This window comes from Maniola hyperantus, chromosome 19 (assembly GCF_902806685.2).
Source record: "Maniola hyperantus chromosome 19, iAphHyp1.2, whole genome shotgun sequence".
Taxonomy (NCBI): domain Eukaryota; kingdom Metazoa; phylum Arthropoda; class Insecta; order Lepidoptera; family Nymphalidae; genus Maniola; species Maniola hyperantus.
The window spans coordinates 6462821-6485421 of record NC_048554.1 but is presented as its reverse complement, the minus strand read 5'-3'; the positions used below and the strand labels follow the sequence as shown (position 1 = coordinate 6485421).

Here is a 22601-nt window from a genome sequence, read left to right as displayed (position 1 = left end):
AAAAGTATCCACGTTAAATATCATAAGCTACCATACAAATAGTTCTACGACAATTTCGTAACATAATTTTCACGGACTCGAATCGGATGAGTGTGTAACCGCCGTTAGGGTCGAAAATGTTACGACTCCTCTTGCAATAAACATAACATTTTAGGAAGCGACAATGAAACTTCGGCGAGGAGTAAGGACACAGAGTAAGTATAATCCGCGACAGGTTGAGATGGCAATCGGGGTATGAGGCAGGGGGACGTCTCGCAGACGCACATGTCACCCGCGCTCGCCCGCACCGTATTAGCGCGGGGGCTGTGCGGGTGTGCGGGGCGTTCCCTCCCTGATTGCTATTTCACCGTGTCGCGTACTATAGTTAACGTTGGCAGAGGGATATTATCACTAAATTCGCTTTCAAAGTTTAGCCTGAACCATTTTCACGAGAAATTAGGCACAAGGCTCGGGTTGAGTTGACGTTGTTCAGTTAAGATTAGTATTATGGACAGATAATAAATTCTGGGGTTTTGTAAGCGGCTCAGTGGCACGATCGGCTGTTTGTAATTAAAATGCTACTAACTCAAGGTCACATCTTAATGAGTTGGCGATTTCTATTTCGATATTTCATTGTTTCTGACGTTGGCCGTAATTTCCTTTTTATAAATCTTAGGCTCAGAGCAGACACTAAGGCTGAGATTTATAGAGCGCACTTTGACTTTGCTCAGACTTAAGTTTCAGTTGAAACGCTGTCTCGTTTTAACAGTGTCTAGGCTCAGATCTATAGAGCGCACTTTGACTTTGCTTAGACTTAAGACAGAGTTAAAACGAGACAGCGCTATATCTCCGAGAAGCTTAAGTCAGAGCCAAGTCAAAGTGCGCTCTATAGATTTCAGCCTTAGTCTGAGCAAAGTCAAAGTGCGCTCTATACCTAGTACCATCTTCGTGGCGGCAGCGACATCAGAAACTTGTGCATTCCTAGTCCGCACATCCGTACGTCATCCGCGCTCGCCCGCACCGGGTTAGCGCGGGCCTTTGCGGGTGTCCCGGGGCGTCCCCACCCCGATTGCCACCTCGACCTGTCGCATACTATAGGAACTTACCTATAGGTCCATGGTAATTACCTGTCTATATTATGTTACCGCTAGAGTACGAAAATCGTCTTTGTCAGCATCTACTAGTCGGTAATAATATTGAGCTTACCGGGTTTGAAAGTCTAATTTTACTTACGAGTAGTTTTCAGATTTTTGAACTTTATAACATATTAGGTAAACTAAACTGTTAAATTGCGGAAAGTCCATTCTGAGTTTTATAGGTAGGTACGTAAAGAGAAAATAGGACTAAAAGACCCCGACTCTTTCGTTAGCGGGAACCTACTTCACTACAAACGCCGACCGCTCGCCTTCTTCCCCCTTTGTTTCACTAAGTTTCATTCAGGACCTCTTTCACGAGCTTCGAGCTTTTATAATGTCCAGGACAGACAAGATTAGGTAAGTACCTACGTATCTAGAGTCGCGGTGCTTAGATAGAGTTCTTCTTTTGTTTAACTAATTACAAGCATTTTAATAAAGGTGGTCCTTATTGGGTGCAAGTCCTACCTTAGGTAGGTAATAGGTATTATATTCCAGTGAAGAATCTATTTTCTGCTATTTTATTATTTGGAGTGAATCCAACTAATGCTTGTTTGCTAGACAATAGATTACCTAGGGAATCTCAGTATTAACCATCTACCTAGGTACCTACTTAGTTAATCTGAGAAACGAAACATTTTTTGCAATTTAGCGGACTTGGCCAAGTAGGTAGGTAATCTGCGGATTAACTACCTATAATAATCTCAACTCATTTCAGGGATATCTACCAATAATAATTGCAATATTCAATGGGTAGGTAGGTGAATACCTACCTAACTAATGCATGCTTGAGTGATGACCTTTACCTATAAAAATGATTTTTTTAAAGGTTTATAGAGAGTTTAATTATAGATAATTGGATATTTTGAAACACTAATGCTGACCTTGAGTTTATTGCTAAGTAGCTTTTAGTACCTAACTAGGTATTAGATTTGTTTGATTAACAACCAATTTTTTGCTTGAAAGTAAAACATGATACCTACTTACCATAGTTTTTGTAAACGATTGTCATTTACTTATGCCGCTAGATATCCGTTAAGGAAAAACTATGTGACTGCTGGTTTTAACCGTGATTCGTGAATCTATCTGGTGATCACTATCTATTCATCAGTTAAGTATAGCACAATAATCAATTTTTATTCAATGACTTCTATATGTAATAAGTCATTGTTTTTATTGTCTAATTTTGGTGACAGAGTCCTCACAGGGTTAGATAAATGTACCTATCTAATGTCATATCTATTAGGTAGATACCTACCATTTGATACAACAAAACCGTATCGGGTCGTTGTTAATATCTCTATAATACCTACCTACTCAGTTATAATAATATAACAACCTACTAAATCATGACAAAATTTTCAAAGGAAATCAAAGTGTTGTAATATTCAAATTCAAGCCAAAATCTAACATTGGATTCAATCCAAAGAAATAATAATACGTGTTATAAAATGTTGCTGAAAAATTATAAATTGTATCGTACACGAACGCAGAACGACAATGCAATTAACACACACAAACAGACTATATTAACATCATAGTGTGCACACAAACTCCGCCCTAAACAAATTTTGACCAATCACCGATAGCTGTAGGCACAGATCGCTATTGCCGCACGCCTCATGTTTTTCGTTACGGAGCAGCGACTCCGGCGCGACTCACACATTGTAAAATGTAAGCGCTTCACTTTGAAGATAACAGAGCAGGCTCTTCGTGCTGTCCTTTTTCCACGTAGTCTTACCTGCGACACACTTCTTCAAATTTATCACCTGAAATATCTGAAACAGAAGAAGATTAACTACTGTTAAGACTTGATTCAGACAAAATGTTTACTGAAAAATAATCCAATGAGTTGATAAAGTTGAAAATCGGTGTTGAAGTGGAGAATTTTGGGACCGGCGATATGTTTAAGGCCGTGGCCATTCAGGCAACAGAAAGAGACAAGCTATTTGGTGGAGTGGTGTCGAAGGCTGCGGAGGCGGTTTGACCATTTTTTGTTGCACCGCTGATTGTGAAAGATTACACTTGAGAGTCGAAATACATCTTTACATCACACGTCAGTGGGCACTGAGCTGTCTTCAAAGTAACACGGATTAGACACACGCTGTTTGCTTTAACGTAATCATGCCTGCGTACCTGTGATTGTAGTGACAGACAGAAATTGTGCTTTTCCGGGACTTTCGTATGTGTTAGAACTGATTCGGTGTTTGGAGTCGCACTTTCTACTCTATTCCCGATTCTGCGTCAATGGCTGTATCAACATTGAACATGACACCATACTTTACGGGATATTCTTTTCAAGGTGAGTACTTGCGCATCTTTTATGCATTTATTATTGGATCTAAAATTAAGCATGCAAGCTGATGTTTTCCTGATACATAAGTATTTTAAATTTAAACTCAAAACTTTGACTAACCCAAAATAAATGCTTAGTGATTATAGTTTTTAGCTTGTAGTCCACTTCTAATGCTTCTTATAGGTTGCTTAACCAATTGATCAGTAGATGAATTATATTGAACCAAATAGACCATTAGAATTTAGTAAAAATTTCACTGACATAACTATTATTACCAACCATAAACATGAAAACATAATATATAATTACAAATACGGGTAAATTATAGATTGTGCCTAATTAATTGAGCTATCTATTTTGTAATGAGTCGAACATAAAAACCATTCCACAGTTTACCTACAGTCATTAATCGGTATCAATCTTTATTTCTTCATCCAAGGCACCAATAAACCAAACCGCATAATGATCAAAGTTAAGCTGCTGATTAACGTCCAATTACAAGCATCAAAATCATATAAAATGACATAATAAGTCTCACAGCTCATTTTCCCGCTCTAAAAGGTTCGAAACATACCATAAAACGATAAAATCATGAAGAAATTATAAAGCCAAAAGTGCTATTTATTGCTCCTCATATAACAATATTTCATCCTAACGCTTTGAGGATGGGCCTGCTGGAAAAAATGTGCTACAAAATGTTTTTTTTTTTGGTCATAAGCGAGTCTTGTTTAGACTCTGGAATGGTCAAGGACTGTTAGCTGTAGAAAGCGATTTGTCGTCTGTGCTTAGTTTCAATAAAGAAATTCTGTCACGACTAGACTATTGTCCCGTTTGCATTATTCTTCAAATGATCTTGATCTTAATTCAAGATGTAAACGTTTGTCAGCATTTAGTTGCATTTGAAAATAAAATGAACAGATTGTTACTTAATTTCAGCAGAAGTGATTGTTATTATACTTATCTACCCACCTACCTACTCAATGCAATGACGTGCAGATACGATTATTAATATTGAAGATAACAGATGGCTAAATGTGATAAAAATTTATATATATCTAATAATATCTTTTACTAGATAGTATCAAAATTCAAGCTAGGGAGAATAAGTATAGGTACATTATAATCCAAGCAAGAGGTTATACCATTACAGTACAGATTTAGTCAGTTCAAATTGAATTAAAGCAAATGATGATTTTAATGAATACCTACCTATAGTTCTAATAAGTTTTAGGAGTAGGAGTAGGCACCTATCTATGTACCTATCTACTGATAAAAATTTGATACTATCTAATAGTACCTATATAGTAGCAATCTAATACCTAGTAGATAGTCCAAGCAAGAGATTATGATACATATTACAATAGGTACAGATTCAGTGAGTTCAAATTGAATTAAAGCAAATGATTATTTTAATTAATAGTGCAGATAAGTTCTATGAGTAGGTAGATAGGTGCTACTTAAGATGATTCCCCTACGGTATTATAAATAATACGCTGTTTCTTTTACTTTTTAGTGAGAATAGAATCAACCAAATGTTCAATATTACCTACCTATAGCTGTAACCTTATATTAATATCTTCCTGATATTATCTTAGTTTCTTATATTGTACAACCTTAGTTTCTTATATTGAACCAATTAGGTTCTTGGACCTAGTTTTGGGCCAAGATTTTATTAATAGATATGATTGTGATAAAGATGCACAATTCATTAAAAAATTAAAAGTTCGAAATGATTTTGTATTAAAATTACTTATCTATTAACTTAAACTGGAGGTACTCGTAAGCAAGGTGTATGAATAAAGAGAACAACTGTACCTAATTAAAACAGTAGTTAATAATTCTCAAACAAAAGCAATGAATAGATAAAATTCAGCTAATGCAACGAATTTCTTATGTATAAAAATTAATGTTTGTCAGTCTATCTATTTGTAATCTATGAAGTGGACCTTCTGATACTTGACGTTTTGGGATACTGGACATTGTAGGACTGGACGTGGCAGGACATTCTAGGAGACAGGCTTCTCAGGCTGACATTGAGTCCGATTCTCTTGTACACAATCTCTAAACTAAACTAAATTAACAGGTCTAAATCTAGTGCCATCCTTTTCCGCAAGCAACATTATGAAAGGGATAGCAATAGATTTAGATGTGCCATTTTAGTTTAGTTTAGAGATTGTGTACAAAAGAATTAGCCACAATGTCTCATTGTCAGCCTGAGCGAATCTAACGTCATCCATCCGATCGAGTTAAAACTTTGCGCAGCAATTAGAAAGCTATAAATCAACAGAAATCATGCTGACGATAGAAGGTGGTTGTTTTTGTGGAATTTGAAATTTTAGTTCTAACAGAAATTATTGCCTGTCGTAAAATCACTGAATAACATTTGTTTCAAGCGTTTCTATTCCGGATATTTATTGCTGGAGACAGTATGTTCAAAGGCAATGGTTTGAAGGCAACTGTTTGTGAGTTTTTTAAATGTTCAAACTTGGGTAGTGTACCTATCTGAAAGCCTCGGTAAGATGCATATTTTATAGATAAGTACACTTAAAATTACTTATGCCAAGAACAAGTATTCGAATGGATGTGAAGTGAAATTGATATACTTACCTGACACTTAGTTATCACTTATCAGCCATTAGGTAACTTTTTATCTCATTGGAAGATTTTGTTTTCTGAGATTTTATGTCCATCTTCAGCATGCAAGCTAAAATTCTTTGTACAAATATCAAGATTAGATCATCGAGTCGGGTAAGCTGTGAAAAGGTAACAGACACAATTGAAAATATCACTATCAATTTCGTGATAAATCATCATCATCATCACTGCTGGGTCTCTTGTTGTAATTTCCACACGCCGCGCCATCTTGCGCCGCCTTAATTTGATTGAAGGAATGATTTTATTCAGATATCTCACACACACATTTTCAATATTACAATGCGTAAGGCCAGTGCATATATATGGAGTGAACGTTTTGATAATTACTCAAACACAGCTTTATGTAGGCATAGTACGCGACAGGTCGAGATGGCAATCGGGGTATGAGGCGGGGGACGCCCCGCACATCAGCACAGCCCCTGCGCAAACCCAGTGCGGGTTGAAATTAATATACCTACTGAAAACAAAACACGGAGAAGACTCAACAGACTATTACGCGCCGCCCGCCTTACTGCCGGTGTGTGTTGTACCTTCCGCTTGAGGCATTGACGCTTCTTCTGTGTTCTGCAGGTCTTGTTTACAGTGACGTGCAGGTCATAGAGGCATAAATGCACTGCTTACCTTAGTCCTAATAGCTCAAAGCTTATTTTTCATTATAACTGAATAGGTTCATACATAAATGCCTACCCCGGCTTGAATACCTGGTGCGCCACTGCTTGTTAACCATCTCTCCATATGCTTGGTCTGGTGGGAGGCTTCGGCCGTGGCTAGTTACAACCCTACCGGCAAAGCTGTGCCGCCAAGCGATTTAGCGTTCCGGTACGATGCCATGTAAAAACCAAAGGGGTATGGGTTTAATAAAAACTGTCATACCCCTTCCAGGTAAGCCCGCTATCATCTTAGACTGCATCGTCACTTACCACCAGGTGAGATTGCAGTCAAGGGCTAACTTGTATCTGAATAAAATAAAATAAATGCAGTTATTACTACCTAGGTACTATTGTCAATTGGAACCGCTTATCATCATCAAATAAAGGCTCCATCTGTTTCATCCATCCATTAGCCTGTATGCGTACAGTGCTAGAAAAACGTTTAGGAGAGTTTATTTTGGCTCTTCTCTTTGGCGCTCCTAGTGTTATTAATACGAAAGAATAAAAGTCACATCATAAAGTAGTGTCACGATCAGAGTAATTATTGTGGTTAGTTAGGTTAGTACCTATTATTACCGGTTAGTACCTACCTAGTAGGTAATAGTAACTGCAACATTTGGTAGCTTTAATTAATATTGAGAAAACAATTATTTTTAACACTTATAATTAAATAATAAGAGTTAAACAATATCGTAATTCGTATGAATTTTTTATTAAAAAGTAGGAAATTCTATTGCTTTTAATATAATAACTCTTACATTAGGGTAACTATGATCGAGGGAGAAAAAAAGAGGAACATAAATGAAGGACGCCAAAATTATCAGAAGATATAAAAATCTTCAAATCTTAAAAAGTAACGGTTCTTTGTTTTTTTTTCGTTATTTAATTAAAATAATACGTAGGTAGGTACCTATCTTACAATGTTTTCCTTTTGATCTGATAAGTAGTGGATAGTTTACTTAATAACGGTTCAAAAGTCACAGTTGTCTTTTCTCACTCAACTAGATAAAAAAACATACACAATCATAAACCTTTTCTACTTTTTCATTGTAAAAAAACCTGACTTTGATCTCTTTCTTTTAATAAATCTATTCAACAGAAAAACTACTGCCATTTTAAAACTGTGCTAGTGGGCTAGTTACTGAACATCTAAACATCTAAAATCTATGTAAACATCTAAAATGCGGATTCTGAGCAGTGTAAAGATGTGATTTTTTTTTATTTTTTTTATTCAGATACAAGTTAGCCCTTGACTGCAATCTCACCTGATGGTAAGTGATGATGCAGTCTAAGATGATAGCGGGCTAACCTGGAAGGGGTATGGCAGTTTTTATTAAACCCATACCCCTTTGGTTTCTACACGGCATCGTACCGGAACGCTAAATCGCTTGGCGGCACGGCTTTGCCGGTATGGTGGTAACTAGCCACGACCGAAGCCTCCCACCAGACCAGTACAGAAATTTAGAAATTATAAAATTCCAAACCCCTGCCAGGAATCGAACCCGGGACCTCCCACTAATAAGACCACAGCGCTCACCACTGCGCCAGGGAGGTCGTCAGAATGTTAAGAAAAAACCGGCCAAGTGCGAGTCAGGCCTCGCTCTTTCAGGGTTCCATAGCTGATAATAGAATATTTTGCCTTCTTTTTTAAGTCTCTTAGTTTGATCCAAAAGTATACCTAACAAACTACCAAAAAATTCACAAAAATTCTATTCGTTCGATAAGTGCAACAAAAATGCATTTCAATTTTGTATTTCCAATTTCCCTGCGAAAACGCTAGACGCGATTGTGTTTAGGTTCATAAGGCGTCACAAGGATTGAATAACTTTCAATCCGTGTACAATTTTGGTTTTTTTAAAAAAAGGTATTAGTTTAGGTACCTATCTACCAACTAATTACTTACAAACTGTGTTAAAAAAACATTTAATTAAATTTGACCAACTTTTGCTGTCATGATTTTTTTGTTTCGATACAATGGAATGATCTTTACATGAAACTGAGTCGACCCGCATTAAAAAAAATGTAATAAATTTCATTGATTTTTATGGACAACTTACGGTTGACCAAAAATTGACTATGCCAAAATTGTTTTCACAAAAAAAGTGCTGAATTTTTCTAAGACAGTTTCCCTGTACCTTCTATGGTTTTAAATTTCCCCATTCTGTCCCAGTTAAAAACAAACACACTGTATAGCCCCATTTACATGCAGGCGGTATGTTTAAATCTTTAACGTTGCACATTGCACCATATTAATAAAATACGATCTCCGGTTCGAAAAAGTCCACATACTGATGGTTTTACACATAAATCATTACCATACGAAAACATTTCCAATGCATTGTTAAAAATGTCACCACGACTTATGACCTGTTTCGTCTAAGTTAAATTAAAAGGAAAGAGACCACCATTCACCGAAGGGTTGGGACTGGGAGTAAAAGAGATGAATGACACCAAAGAATGCCGACGACAGGCCGCGTTCTTATTTTAAAATTTCAGAGCAAGCATCTTACAACAGCGACATTATAACTTTTATAAAACTTTAAGTACTTTTAAATTAGTAATTAGTTTAATTTCGTAGTTTTTCCAATCATTTTGCAACGCATTTCCTTTATTATTTGCAAGGGGCCATTTATATACTTCACTAACATTTCTTGTACAGTCTACACAACCTAAATACCTAATTCGCCATAAAATAAATAACGGCAAGCATTGGTGGTTCCTATAGTGCTTCGGCAACGCCTGCTAGTATTTAAATTTTAAATACTTCATGTTATGGGTAGGGCTAAAAGGACGGATAAATCTAGGTTTACCCGGGTTAGTTTAGTACTAGGTACTCAAGATCTTTGGTTAAAGTCCGACTATTCTAAATTTAATTTTAATTCCGCGTTTACCCGTGTCCACTTATAGGTTTATCTAACGCTCACTAAGTATCTATGTACCTAAAGTTAGATGCTGTGTCATTTTTCAGCATGGCTTTTTTAATGGGTTGTTCTACTCGACCTTCATTTCGCTATAGTGATCATCGGCTCGCTTCTGATTCGAATAGGTAATTAGCAAAACGTAGGATAAACGTTACAAACGAAGCTGCAGAAAGTGGTATAAGGACACAAATTAGTGTTCTAACTTCTACCTTTTCAAAACATTAGAGTCTGCTTCATTGTGCTCATGCACTTGGCGGTTTCTTTTCAACTTTGTATAAACTCTTAAATCTTTAATTCGACACAAAATTATACATTTAGCCTTAGTATAAATCGAGCTTAGTGTCAGAAGTCGCGAAGCTTTCTCAAGTAGATATCACAAAACATTTTTGTAATGCGAAAATCTGAAAGAGGATTATTTATAAATAGGCACCAATGTTACGATGAATTTGAGCCATCAGTTTTATTTTTTTCTTTGTTTTAGTTGTGTATTTATATTTTTGCTCAAGTTTGTTTTAATTATTGATGAGTTCTGACTACAGTCATGAATCATTATGATGGATAAATTGAAGTATACCTACCTATAAGGTTAATTTTAAGGCTCAAGGACCGTGTCGACGTGTCTTTTCTAAAATGTTGTAAAGTAAAATCAATTACGTAGGTAACTTTTTAATAAAGTAGGTAGCACTAGCACATGAGTGTGGTAATTATGGGCCTTTCAAACTAGTCTCTAGAGTTTGAATAATTATTTGAATCTGAACTTATTTCCTTTTCAGTTTTACTTATCAGATTCTTGAGAAATACTTACCTAGGAAATACTTAATAATCACTATGGATATTATTAGATTTTAGTAGTTTCATACTACCAACAGGTCGAGATGGCAATCAAGATGGCGACGCCGCGCACACCCGTACGACCCCCTTGCTAATTATGTGCGGGCGAGCGCGGGCGCTGTCTGGGGTGTCCCCCCGCCTCATACCCCGATTGCCACCTCGACCTGTCGCACACTTAACGTAGGATCCTTTTTCCAAAACGAGAATTTTGTAATGGGGATTTATCGTCGCCATTTGGTAGGTATAATGTGTGCGATGACGGTCGGTGTCCGTCCATCGCCTAAGGCTAGGTGCAGATACGGATCGGCATACACCTTGTAATTTCCACGGGAATCTCTCATTCCGACTAAAACACTTTGATAAAGTTGATCATCTCGATAAACTCGCTGTTTGTTCCACACATCATCGGGGTTTTCAACAAAAATATGTGTTTGATGACCTCTATAAAAAGTTCAGTACCATAATCAAGGTTTAGTCACATTCATATCAAGTCGGACAGCGGTGCAGCACGCACACAGCCTCGCGGGGATCAAAGGCACCGACAGGCTCCTTTGGCCGCATAATATGACGCGCCGCCCGCCCCCGCGCCCGCAAAATGCCTCGCCCGAACCTCCAGGGCTCTTACTTGCCATTATTTATGCCGATCTATTAATAAACAAATTGATATAACGGACGCTTAATTTATTTTCATATCGTTCAAAAGTATTTAAGTTTGATCGAACTTTGATATACGATGATGCCCAGGGACCTTAATTTTTATTGAAAAATATTATTATCCTTGTACAGCTCAGCGATGTCCATTTGTTTCAATGGTTAAAAAAAATGGTCAAGTGCGAGTCGGACTTGCATATGGAGGGTCCCGTACAATCGTACAAGAAGTATATAGGTACCTAAGTAACGCATCTTAACCACCACAGCTCTGTCATTGACATTAATTCTGACTCTTTGTATAAGTTTCGGGAAAAGATCTTTGCATATTGGAAGTCTTGAGTAGGAAGTATTATCTGTAATCTTATTGATGTTTGTATTTTTATTTTGTCACATATGTTTGTAAATGTTGTATTAACTTATAATTGGCGACTGCACTTAGTAAGTAATATTTTCAGAATTAAGTTTTTTTTTAAATGTATTAGTGTAAGTAGCCGTTAGTTAATTTAATAATTTTTTTTTTTTTTTTAATTTAATGCATCCTACTAATAGTTCGAACGGCGATACAGTTCACAAGAGTTAGGGAACTTCTATCAAAACGTCGAGGCTTCGACGTCACTGGCAGGTGTCAAACGTTAGTACATTTGACGCAGGTAGCCCTATTTTTCTTTGTTTTTACGTCACTCCTACATCTACCCCCTACATCTTTAGAGGCTGCGTCCCTACTATTCGTTCGGACGACAGACTTTCAAAATAACGATGTCTCTCAACAACCTTCAAATAATAATTTCACTTCTTTTATTTTCTGTCGCCACTGCAATAGAGAATATTTATGGATTTCGGAACACGAGCCCTAGCGGCAAGTGGTCGTCAAAGAAACCATTTTTTATAATAAAAGAAAAGACCAGTCAAATTAGTACATAGCACGTTATGAATACGAAATAAGGTCAAACAGGGCACTCACAAACACACTTATAATGAAATAAAATATTCAGTTCCATTCATTGCTACAGGTAGGTAAAGGCATTATGGGCAAAGAGCCCACGAGGGCTAGATCTTCGTTACTTTATAAAAGCTGAAAGTTTCTCTGCGTATTGTCCCCAACCAAGAACACAACACAGGGAGAAACTGATAACAGGTAACAAAGGTGTGAAAAATCTTACGTCAAACTTTAGCAATTTATTAAACTTTATAGGTGTCTGGCAGGGAGTTGCCACGACAAAGTGTCTGGCAATGCATGACGTGATTTCGAATACTATTCCGAAGAAAATATAAAAAAGTACACTTTACGACGTAAGATTTTACGTCTTTGTTGCCTGTTATCCACCAAAGTTTCCATGAGCCAAACTTCATAGTCGCTGATTGTTCTTCCCTGTGTTAGGGACAATACGCAGAGAACTTTTATAAAATAATGAAGGTCTGGCCCTCGCGGGCTCTCTCTATATTATGATCGTTGCTTGGTCGAAAGGCGTTGCTCGGTTTGAACAGTTGGCATTCACTTTGGGGGGAGATTTCGTTACAGCTCGTAGACACTCATATTTTATGACGGCAACAAGACGCCTTTAGGCGTGTTACATATCAAATACTAGATGATGCCCGCTACTTTGTCCGCGTGGATTTAGGTCTTAAAAATCCCGTGGGGTATATATATATATTTCATGGGGTACCATGGTTCAAAGTCTGGAGAGTGACATAAGCTACTTTTTATCCCGGAAAATCAAAGAGTTCCTATAGGATTTTTAAAAACCTAATTCCACGCGGACGAAGTCGTGGGCATCAACTACTATTATATTATACAAGTATAGATGGTATGGATATATATGAATTGGATTATGGGAGCAATATTGGAACCAATATCGCAAAAGGAAGGGTTCTGCAGACCGTTGTCTTTTGCCTTTATTACCCGTGATATCACTTTTTAGATTTGCTTAATAGGAAAAATATGACAGTATTCAAAGCTATATAAGTCCTGTCGGCAATAAACGAAAAATACGATTCTTTATCCCTCTTCACAGTCCGATTCTTACTTTAACTGTTTGTTTAATTTCATTCTTACGAGTATAATACGAAATAACTAACCGATCGAGTGGTATTATTGATTTTATGACTATGAACTATGACTATTGAAAATCGGTGAGGGGATGGAATTTCCTACAATGCTGAAATATCCACTTACCTACTTATTTCTTTTTAATCGCAAGCTCGAATGTCCAATTTTCATGGGTAGTTCAGGGTGTAACCAGAACGCTAGCAAAAACTTGGCGTTATTGTTATATACTATCTAAACACAATTAAATAGGTATTTGTGTTTTATAATCCCGCAATGTATAGCGTACAAAGCTCGGGTCAGTGCCCCGCCTACGACGTGCCATTGACTCCCACAGAGAAGTGACTCCGAATGGCCTACTTACGCAAAGTTCGTTGACCTCTAGCTTCAGTCGGATGTTTTATTTACAATATATCGTAAACTTTTACAAAATATAGGTTTTTTGTGTTTTCTTTTTGGTGTTATCATATCAGTACCTAATTAATCATCAGTAGTAGGTACTTATCACTTGTCTTCGCTTTTTCTAGCGTTCTGGTTACACTCTGTATAACTTAAAAATGATGAACTTTCATACAAAATTATAACTTGTTTCAAGATTTCCTAAAATTTCTTTCTTAGTAATTCACAGTAAAAATTTCAAGTTTCTAACCACAGCGATTTTGGCTGTGCGTTGATAGATCAATCTATCGTCATTCGGTCATTGATAAGGCTGTTTAATGTGTTATTTATGGCCTTTGCTTTGCCTCAAATTGAGCTGAATAAGCACCGTATAATATCTTATCAGGTAATAATAAGCCTAGAGAGCCGTTAGCCTTGTAGTAGTGACAAATAGACGGCAGTCATACAAAAAATTCAAATTATTTTTCATGCACACAATTGAATTAATACAATTAATTAATACAGTTTCATGATAAGAATAGAAGATTATTACATAGGTATGTTATGTACGTTACGTTTCCAAAAAGAATGAAAAACCTTATCAGGTTGGTTAGAAATAATGTAAACATAATATTTTTACCAATAAATTGTCTATTGACTAATAATCGATTTAAGACGACTTTTTCTTTCACTACGACATTATATTGGCATGCATCCTATGAAAGTATAATAGAATAGAATTTGATTTTTTAACAGTGATAAAAGAATTCAAAATATTTTCAGTTTCATCATAAGAATAGAAGATTATTAAATAGGTATGTACGTTACGTTTCCAAAAAGAATGAAAAACTTTATCAGGTTGGTTAGAAATAATGTAAACATAATATAATTTTACCAATAAATTGACTATTGACTAATAATCGATTTACGATAACTTTTTCTTTCACTACGACATTATATCGGCATGCATCCTATGAAAGTATAATAGAATAGAACTTTGATTTGATAACCGATTGCTACACCTCAAGCCACGCGACCAAGGGGCCACACAACGCACTCCGAAGGCTTGAAGAAGGCTTAATGGAATGACATAGCCTTTGTGAGTGCCGCCCAATTCTAATGCCTATTCAAATGGCATTTCTCCGCTTTGTTGCTTGATTTTGGACAGCAATAGCTTATTTTATTAGTGTATAAATGATTTTAACAGGCAACGAATAGAAATTTATACGCGTCAGAATAATAGAGATTCGATAATGGTCACGAATGAATTTTTATTATAATTTTTCAATTTCTTGTTGACAGAAGTAATGTTGTCGGTGTTATCGATTCAATTCAAGCCCTGACCTGTAATAGATAACCTTTGGGATAAAAAAATCAATATTTTTCTCAAAAATAATCATGTTCTAGAATTACGCGTGAACAATATTCCTACGTTTTATTTATTGAAAATTAAATGAATACATAGATTTTAAATCTAAAATATATCGTTATCGTTTCGTTAAAAATAAAATAACTAATCGAAAAAATCAAATCATAAAATGCATTTTTTTATCTGATATTTTAACGGGCTTTCATAAGTGACCTAGCCTGTTCCATCGTACACACTAAATAAACACTGAACTCCGATTAAATCTAAAACTATGACAATTTGAGAGAATCACTAACAAAATACACAACTTTCATGGCCACTGTTGAAAATAATGTTCATAAAATTAACATTTTACAAATTGCAAGTTCTGGTAGTAGACACCTACCTATTCAAACGAAATCGCATTGAAATTGATTAGAAGTGACTCGCAGCTCATTCGTAATAGATAGGAAGTTAATAATAGATGGATTGAGGATATAAAGAGTGTGGCTGGAAATGGCTGGATGAGGAAGGTTGAGAACCGAGTATGCTGCTTTGGGGAAAGCTTATGTTCAGCTGTGGACGTCGGTAGATTCAAATGATAATAATGAGGTTGTTACACAAAGGACTGTTGTTAGATATGACTTTGATGAATCCCATCCAATTTTGTGACTCTTACGTCATTCACGACGATAAAATAAAGTAGACGTATTTGTATGTCCTTTTGTTTTTGTTGTAACTTTTTGGAGCTATGTGCGTTTTAATTAATTAGATATCACTTGCTGAAACAGTGAAGGAAAACATCGTGAAGAAACCTGCATGCCTGAGAGTTCTTCATAATGTTCTCAAAGGTGTGTGAAGTCTACCTATCCGCACATGGCCAGCGTGGTAGAGTATGGCCAAAACCCTTCTCACTCTGAGAGGAGACCCGTGCTCTGTAGTGAGCCGGTGATGGGTTGATCATGATGATGATGATGATGATTTGTATGTCCATTGATTGGTAGACATATTAAGGCCTTTAAAAGATATCACACTAATATTATAATGGCGAAAGATTGTATGTGTGCGTGTATTCTTGTTACTCTCTCACACAAAAACTGCTAGATGGATTTGGCTTAAATTTGAAATGGAGATGACAAAAATCTGTTTTAAAATGCACAAGGTGAAGCCCTTTCATATGATACCCCACTTGATATAGTTTTATCTTACTTCGAAAATTGAAAATACTAATTTTTAGTTCATGACCACAATTTTTTTTTTGTGTGATGTAACCACAAAAACGTACCTCAAAAGGAAAAACGGAACCCTTATAGGATCACTTTGTTGTCTGTCTGTCTGTCAAGAAACCTACAGGGTACTTCCCGTTGACCTAGAATCATGAAATTTGGCAGGTAGGTAGATCTTATAGCTCACATTTGGGGAAAACTCTGAAAACCGTGAATTTAGGGTTGGTTCACACAAAAAATAATTAAATTGTGGTCATGAACTAATAATTAGTATTTTCAACTTTCGAAGTGAGTGACTATATCAAGTGGGGTATAATATGAAAGGTCTTCACCTGTACATACTAAAACAGATTTTTATTTATTTTTATGCACCATAGTTTTTGAATTATCGTGCAAAATGTCGAAAAAATACGACTCTAGTACGGAACCCTCATTGCGCGAGCCTGACTCGCACTTGGCCGGTTTTTCATTATATGTAGATTACGTACCTACTTATCGTTGGCACACAATTCGTGTGAAGGAAAGCGATGTATGACGTAAAGCCTCATATAAATTTTACTATAGGGACATTAATGTCGCTACGTGAAATTGATTTGCAAGCAGAAACATATTATGATTGTGAAAACGGGGTTTACGATTTATTTGCACATACTATATCGACTTCAAACATTATAAACTATCACTATAATGCTGTTCGTAAGAATCTGTGAAAAAAATCCTTATAAAATCACATAGACACCTAACTGTATCAATAGTAGAGATAATCAAACTATTATAATACTTATTTGGATCTTGTAATAATATGCCTAGTTTAAGATAATTATTCCATGTCTCACATACTTACAGTACTTGGCAAAAAAATGTACATCGGCCTTTGGAATGACATTTCGGCTTTGTAGAGCGTTGTCTCTGCCACTCATACCTATATTATGACGATTTGTCGGTCTCAACGACAGCAAGACAATGTTCTACAAATCCGGTATCTCCTTCTAAAGGTCGTGTACATTATGTGCTGCGTACTTTACTAAATAAGTTCTAATAATAATTTCATCTCAAAATTCTTATAAACAGGACAAAAAATAAAATGACTAGTTTAAAACTATCATACCATTTGTCATACATATACTGAATAAGTTTTAAAAATAATTTCATCTGCTAGTATTTTTATATACCCACAGGACAGGAGTTGGTTAGGTTGTTAGGTTAATCTCAGTTGTTATCAGAGTACTAACAATAACAATTTAATAGGGCATTGCAAACAACAAATATGCGAATGGGATATCTTGGCTTTGTAACTTTTATCGTAGTGAGCCTTCAACGGCACCGAAGCAAAAACCTGTGATATAATATTGCACAGTTAATAAGGAAAAAATAAAGGAAAATAAAAATAAATCAATGTTGTCACAATAAAATGAGTGATAAATTTTAAAGTGTTCGAAGGCTTTCAAGGGTGATGGCAAGTGTTATTGAAATTTTGCTGAAGAAATATTCAAATTGCTTCATCGATTTCCAAACAACGGATCGGTTTCGAACTCAACGTTTCGGAACATAATGGAGATGAGCCCTGGATTAAGAAATCGGAGTCGGGCAAATTGAAAATAAAATTCGGTAACGCAAAAGTGTACTTGAGAAATCCAATCACCGAGCGACAATGCCTATGACAACTCGACGCTACTACGAAGTTTTATGAAAATGTGATTGCTAATTAAAGTTGACACAGAAATGCGAATAGTGAATAGAAAATCTTCATTTATTCGGTCACGGTTTGCTTCTTACGTTTAGCATTAAATGATCGACTCTGTTTCAATTTCGTCTTACACGAATGCGGCGGTTGAACGAATTGGAACACGATTATGTTATTGTGAGAAATTTTTATACCTTCTATAGTGCCGTGTGTCTATCTCAAGTTTAGTGTGTGATTGCTTTTCAAAGGAATCACTCTTGCAATGGCTATGAATAAGACGCGTAAGTAGAAAAAAATCTGAAGTCTTGGCTTCCGAATATTATCATCTGAGTAGGTACCTACCAGCTTTTTGTGTGCTTACTTTTATTTCATGTACCACCCTAGTAGCTGCTATTGTAGTGACAAAATGGTGCATGATCGAATTGTGCTTCCGAACGATTAGTTTTACCGAATCAATGTTTAAATTTGTTGTTAACTTCGCCTCCTTTTGCGTTAATAGCGTTACAATGTTTGCGAATTCTATTACGCATTGTAAATTTTGCATTCTTTTTGTCCCTTTTGTAACCTTTTTTACTTGTTGTGTGTTTGATTGATCTTGTTTCAGCTTTTAGAATACTGAACTAAGGAATTTGCGTTGATGTATTCAAATTTTATCTTTTATTGGATAAGCAATCACTTTTTTATTATTCTAATATGAAAGCCTTTATTTGACGGAAGTTTGAATAAGGGTACTTTACTTTTTAAATCATTTCATTTCTTAATTTTAAGAAAAATATGCCATTAGACAATAATTTTTATCAACTCTAATAAAGTGATACATTATTACGAAGCCACCCACATTTGTATAGGGGAGTTATTATGGACACGTTATGCGTCATAAATAATTCGGGAACGTTAAATTAACACCCAAGAACATGGGCTTTCTCGGCACCAAGACGTCTACGGGATTCCAACAAAAAATATATGGAGATCGCTTGCAGAAACTCGGTTCGGCCTAATCATAAAATATCACAACTTTTCCATTATTTGCGACCTTATATCGGATAGATAGAGTTGATAATGGGCTCAAAATTAGGTTGTGATGAACCTTTGTTTTTGTAACCACAATTTTTAGCCATATTTTGTTTACGTTACGGTTTATTTTAGATCGGTTTTTGTTTGGTTTCTCGCATTATCAAAGGACATACTTGTTGACATGTTGTTTAATTGATCGGTGCTTCTCCACAGGGGTCTAGAGCCCTACGTGTGGCGGTATCTTTGAGGAATTATTTGAAATTGATAAACTATAAATGCCTTTACAAGTGGAAGATGCCACTGTTTTTTTTTCTTTACAAATGAGAGGCGTCTGTCATATTTGGATGAGAATTAGGAATTAATGTCGGAATGCATGTGTCATAGGCCGACTGTGGCTTTGAGGTGGTTTGTTTTCCGTATTCTATTAAAAGCTTCTCTATCTAAAGCCGCTTCTTTTAATTTCGGGTAAACCCCCTCATAATATCGTCCAAAAACTTGTGTCTTTGGCGACTCGGAGAACATTTTCCTAAAATCTGTAATCTTTTGTTACAACACGAATCTAAGGAAAGTGAGCTTTCTCCGCGTGGTGGTGGACATGAGTTCTCTCTCTCTTTGTCATATGATAAAATATTTGGAAAAATTAATACCATAACATACAAAAGAAATGTGATATTTTTACTAATTTATTACAGATTGTGATTAGATCATGTTGTAGTTTATTTATTCTTCTCCTGCTATTTAACTCATATGTAATGCTATTTACCAAAAATAGCTGTCTTAAGCAATGTGGGATTAATTTTGTTTGCACCTATTATGCTTGTATTGATATTCTATTCAGTTTATTTTATTTTATTACGAGATCGTATACTTATTTCCTTAATGCATTTTCGGCTCAATAGCATCTAACGTGGATACAAAGGCGTCGCAAAAATCGGCGTTCGGCGGCTTCCTTTGACGATAGGTGGTCCCAACCACTGTCCGTGATGTGATTATAATGGCCACTTACTCATACAAAAATACACCCAGAAATATTTTATATCTCAGGAAACTTTATTTGCAATTACTGTCGAACGAACTTAATTATCGCTCCCGATACTCATCGCGATAAAAGATTAATTAATATTTTGATGACTTACCTTTCACTGTGGGAAGTGGAATGACTCGTCAATATGAGAAACTAGATGCTGCCCGCGACTTAGTCCGCGTAAATTTCGGTTTTTTGAAAACGTCGTATTGTTATAAATTAATAATTTTAACATGACGTGTTAATTCGCTGCTTCAGCATTTCAATTTATATAAAGCGAACAATCCGCGAGGCGGCGAGGCAGTCCACATTTCCACATTAAGCAGTTAACACTGAAACTACTGTATTCGCGTGAAGTAAAAGTTCCGTGTGTGTGAATTTCCAAATTAAATTCGTTGGACATTTCTTGTGGTTTTTTTTTTTCAAAAGACTGTCGAAGCGGACCTCCTAACAATTGGTGTCAGAAGTGGGATGCTAAGAAGGTTCACGCAAGAGGACCCTTAGCATCCAAAGAATCCTGAGGTCATCGCAGTCGTGATCGACGATAAGCCTCGCCCGCAGGGTTGAGCCCGCATCACAACCACTAAGCACCGGTTCTACTCAAGATCGACGATAAGTCTCAGCCTGCCAGACTGAGCCCGCATCTCACACGAAGAACGCGAATATCCTGGACTCACTTAAAAACATCAGTGAAATAAATTTTAAGCCTTCAAAATTACGAAATACAATTTCTTCAATATCTTCAGAAACCTACTCGATATCGTCGCCGCGTGAAATACGAGACGCATTCCGTACAGTTCAAAGCCTTCACGTGTCGCAAACGCATCGACCTAATTTAACTTTCAGTGCAGTGACATCAAAGTGAAAACCTTTTTGTGAAAAATAAATCGTGATGTTTGCCGTTATCCTGTAAGTAGTTTATATTATTTTGTATAAAAAGCGTAAATTGTCTTAATTGTATATTTTCGTACTGTATTTTAAATATAAATCCTTTTTTTTTCCTCTCCATATCTCAGTTTCAGTGATCAAAAATGAGTTTAAAGTCAGAAAGTTCGGACGTAAAAGTGCCTCTCTCTATACTCACTAAATTCGTAAGGTCTTATGATGGGAATCGGGAAACTCTTGCCGCGTTCCTAACTAACTGCGATAACGCAATTAGTTTAGCTGCTCCCGACCAGCACAATATCTTATGTAAATATATAATCTCCCAACTTGAGGGCAAAGCACAATTAGCCTGCAGTTTTAAAAATTTCAATAATTGGGATGAATTAAAATCATATTTAAAAAGCACGTTTAGCGAGAAAAAACACTCGTCCCATCTGCTACTTGATCTCCAAAACTGTAAACAGGGCCAGTCCGAAAGTGTGACACAATATTCTATCAGACTCGAAGCATGCCTAACTCGACTTCAAGCTGATATTCAAAATTCATGCACTGATCGTAATCTCCTTCTAGGCAAAATCACAGCTATGGAAGAACTCGCCTTAAGCTTATTCCAATTAGGTCTTAACCCTAATATTTCTAATATTGTCCGCTGCAGAAACCCTTCGACACTTAATGAAGCAATTTCTCTAGCAGTCGAAGAAGAAAAAATTTTCAAACTTGTAAAAATTACTCAACCAAAACATCCAACTAAATTTTGTTCCTTATGTAAGAAGACCAATCATAGTTTCTCAGAGTGCTTTAAGAAAAAGCACGATTTCACACAGAGATCATCTTTCCATATTCCTCCCGCTAACCCTCAATATTCTGCAGAAACAAGTCAAAGTTCATCAAAGGACTCAAATTTCGTCAAAACCTGTGCCTATTGTAAACACAAAGGACATCTTATCTCAGAATGTCGTAAGCGCCAATATAATAATAATCAGCGTCGGATGAACTCTCACCCTCCGTCGGGTCCCTCTCATAGTAACAGTGCTAATGTTAACATGTATGAATACTCTGAATCCTTAAATGAAGTGACGAATAGTTACGTCCCTGAATCAAAAAACTTAAACTGATTTCGGATGCGTGCCTGCCGAAATCAACAATCCAAAATGGCACTCGAACTACTAAATCCTTTTATACTAATTCTCCCAAATCGTTTATATCTCGGCAATCGCTACATGATTGTCCGAGTCACACTGAATCTTATACCAAATCTTTTATATCCCGGCAATCACCAAAAGACTGCCAAAATATCGCTGAATCATATTATCCTAAATCCTCACTGATTCCTACAAAATCGAATACAAAGCATTCCAAAGAAGATTGCTCAAATAATACTATATCTCCTTCTAATTCTTATACTAGCTCTTATACTACAAAATCGTTTAAACCTCAGTTTCCTTCAAATGATCAACTGAGTCTTACAAACTCTAAAGTCATTCAAAATGACCCCCAAAGCAACGCAAGCAAAAGCTCATTGCCTCTTAAAGACGTCCCGATCTTCGAAACAAGCACCCTGAAAAAGTTGGTGTCCTTACCTCATGCATTTTTACAAATAGAATGTAATAAAAAACCTCTCTGTTTCTTAGTTGACACAGGCGCAAGTGTCAACATTATTAAGCGCTCGTGTTTACCAGCAGAGCCCCAATTGTCTCAAGAAATTATAAAACTCAAAGGCATAAACGATAAGGATTCCTATAGCGAAACTTTAGGAACAGTTGTGCTTAACCTTATTATAAACGACCACACCATTTCTTTTAAATTCCACGTCATAACTGACGCTCTGAATCTGGAATCAGACGGTATCTTAGGTACCGATTTTCTACATTTTTTCCATACT

General features: G+C 36.2%; 2 protein-coding genes across 3 annotated transcripts in view; one reads left to right on the top strand and one right to left on the bottom strand.

Annotated features, from left to right (window-relative positions):
* The window catches only part of LOC117990946 (arylphorin subunit alpha-like), a 167801-nt gene that overhangs the window by 60740 nt on the left and 84460 nt on the right, over positions 1-22601 (bottom strand). The gene's annotated exons all lie outside the window — the stretch shown is intronic.
* The window catches only part of LOC117991299 (protein gooseberry-like), a 38385-nt gene continuing 18559 nt past the window's right edge, over positions 2776-22601 (top strand). Inside the window, 1 exon segment of the mRNA XM_069504952.1 lies at positions 2776-3414. Coding sequence (XP_069361053.1) covers positions 3360-3414 — 55 coding nt within the window. The 5' untranslated portion in view covers positions 2776-3359.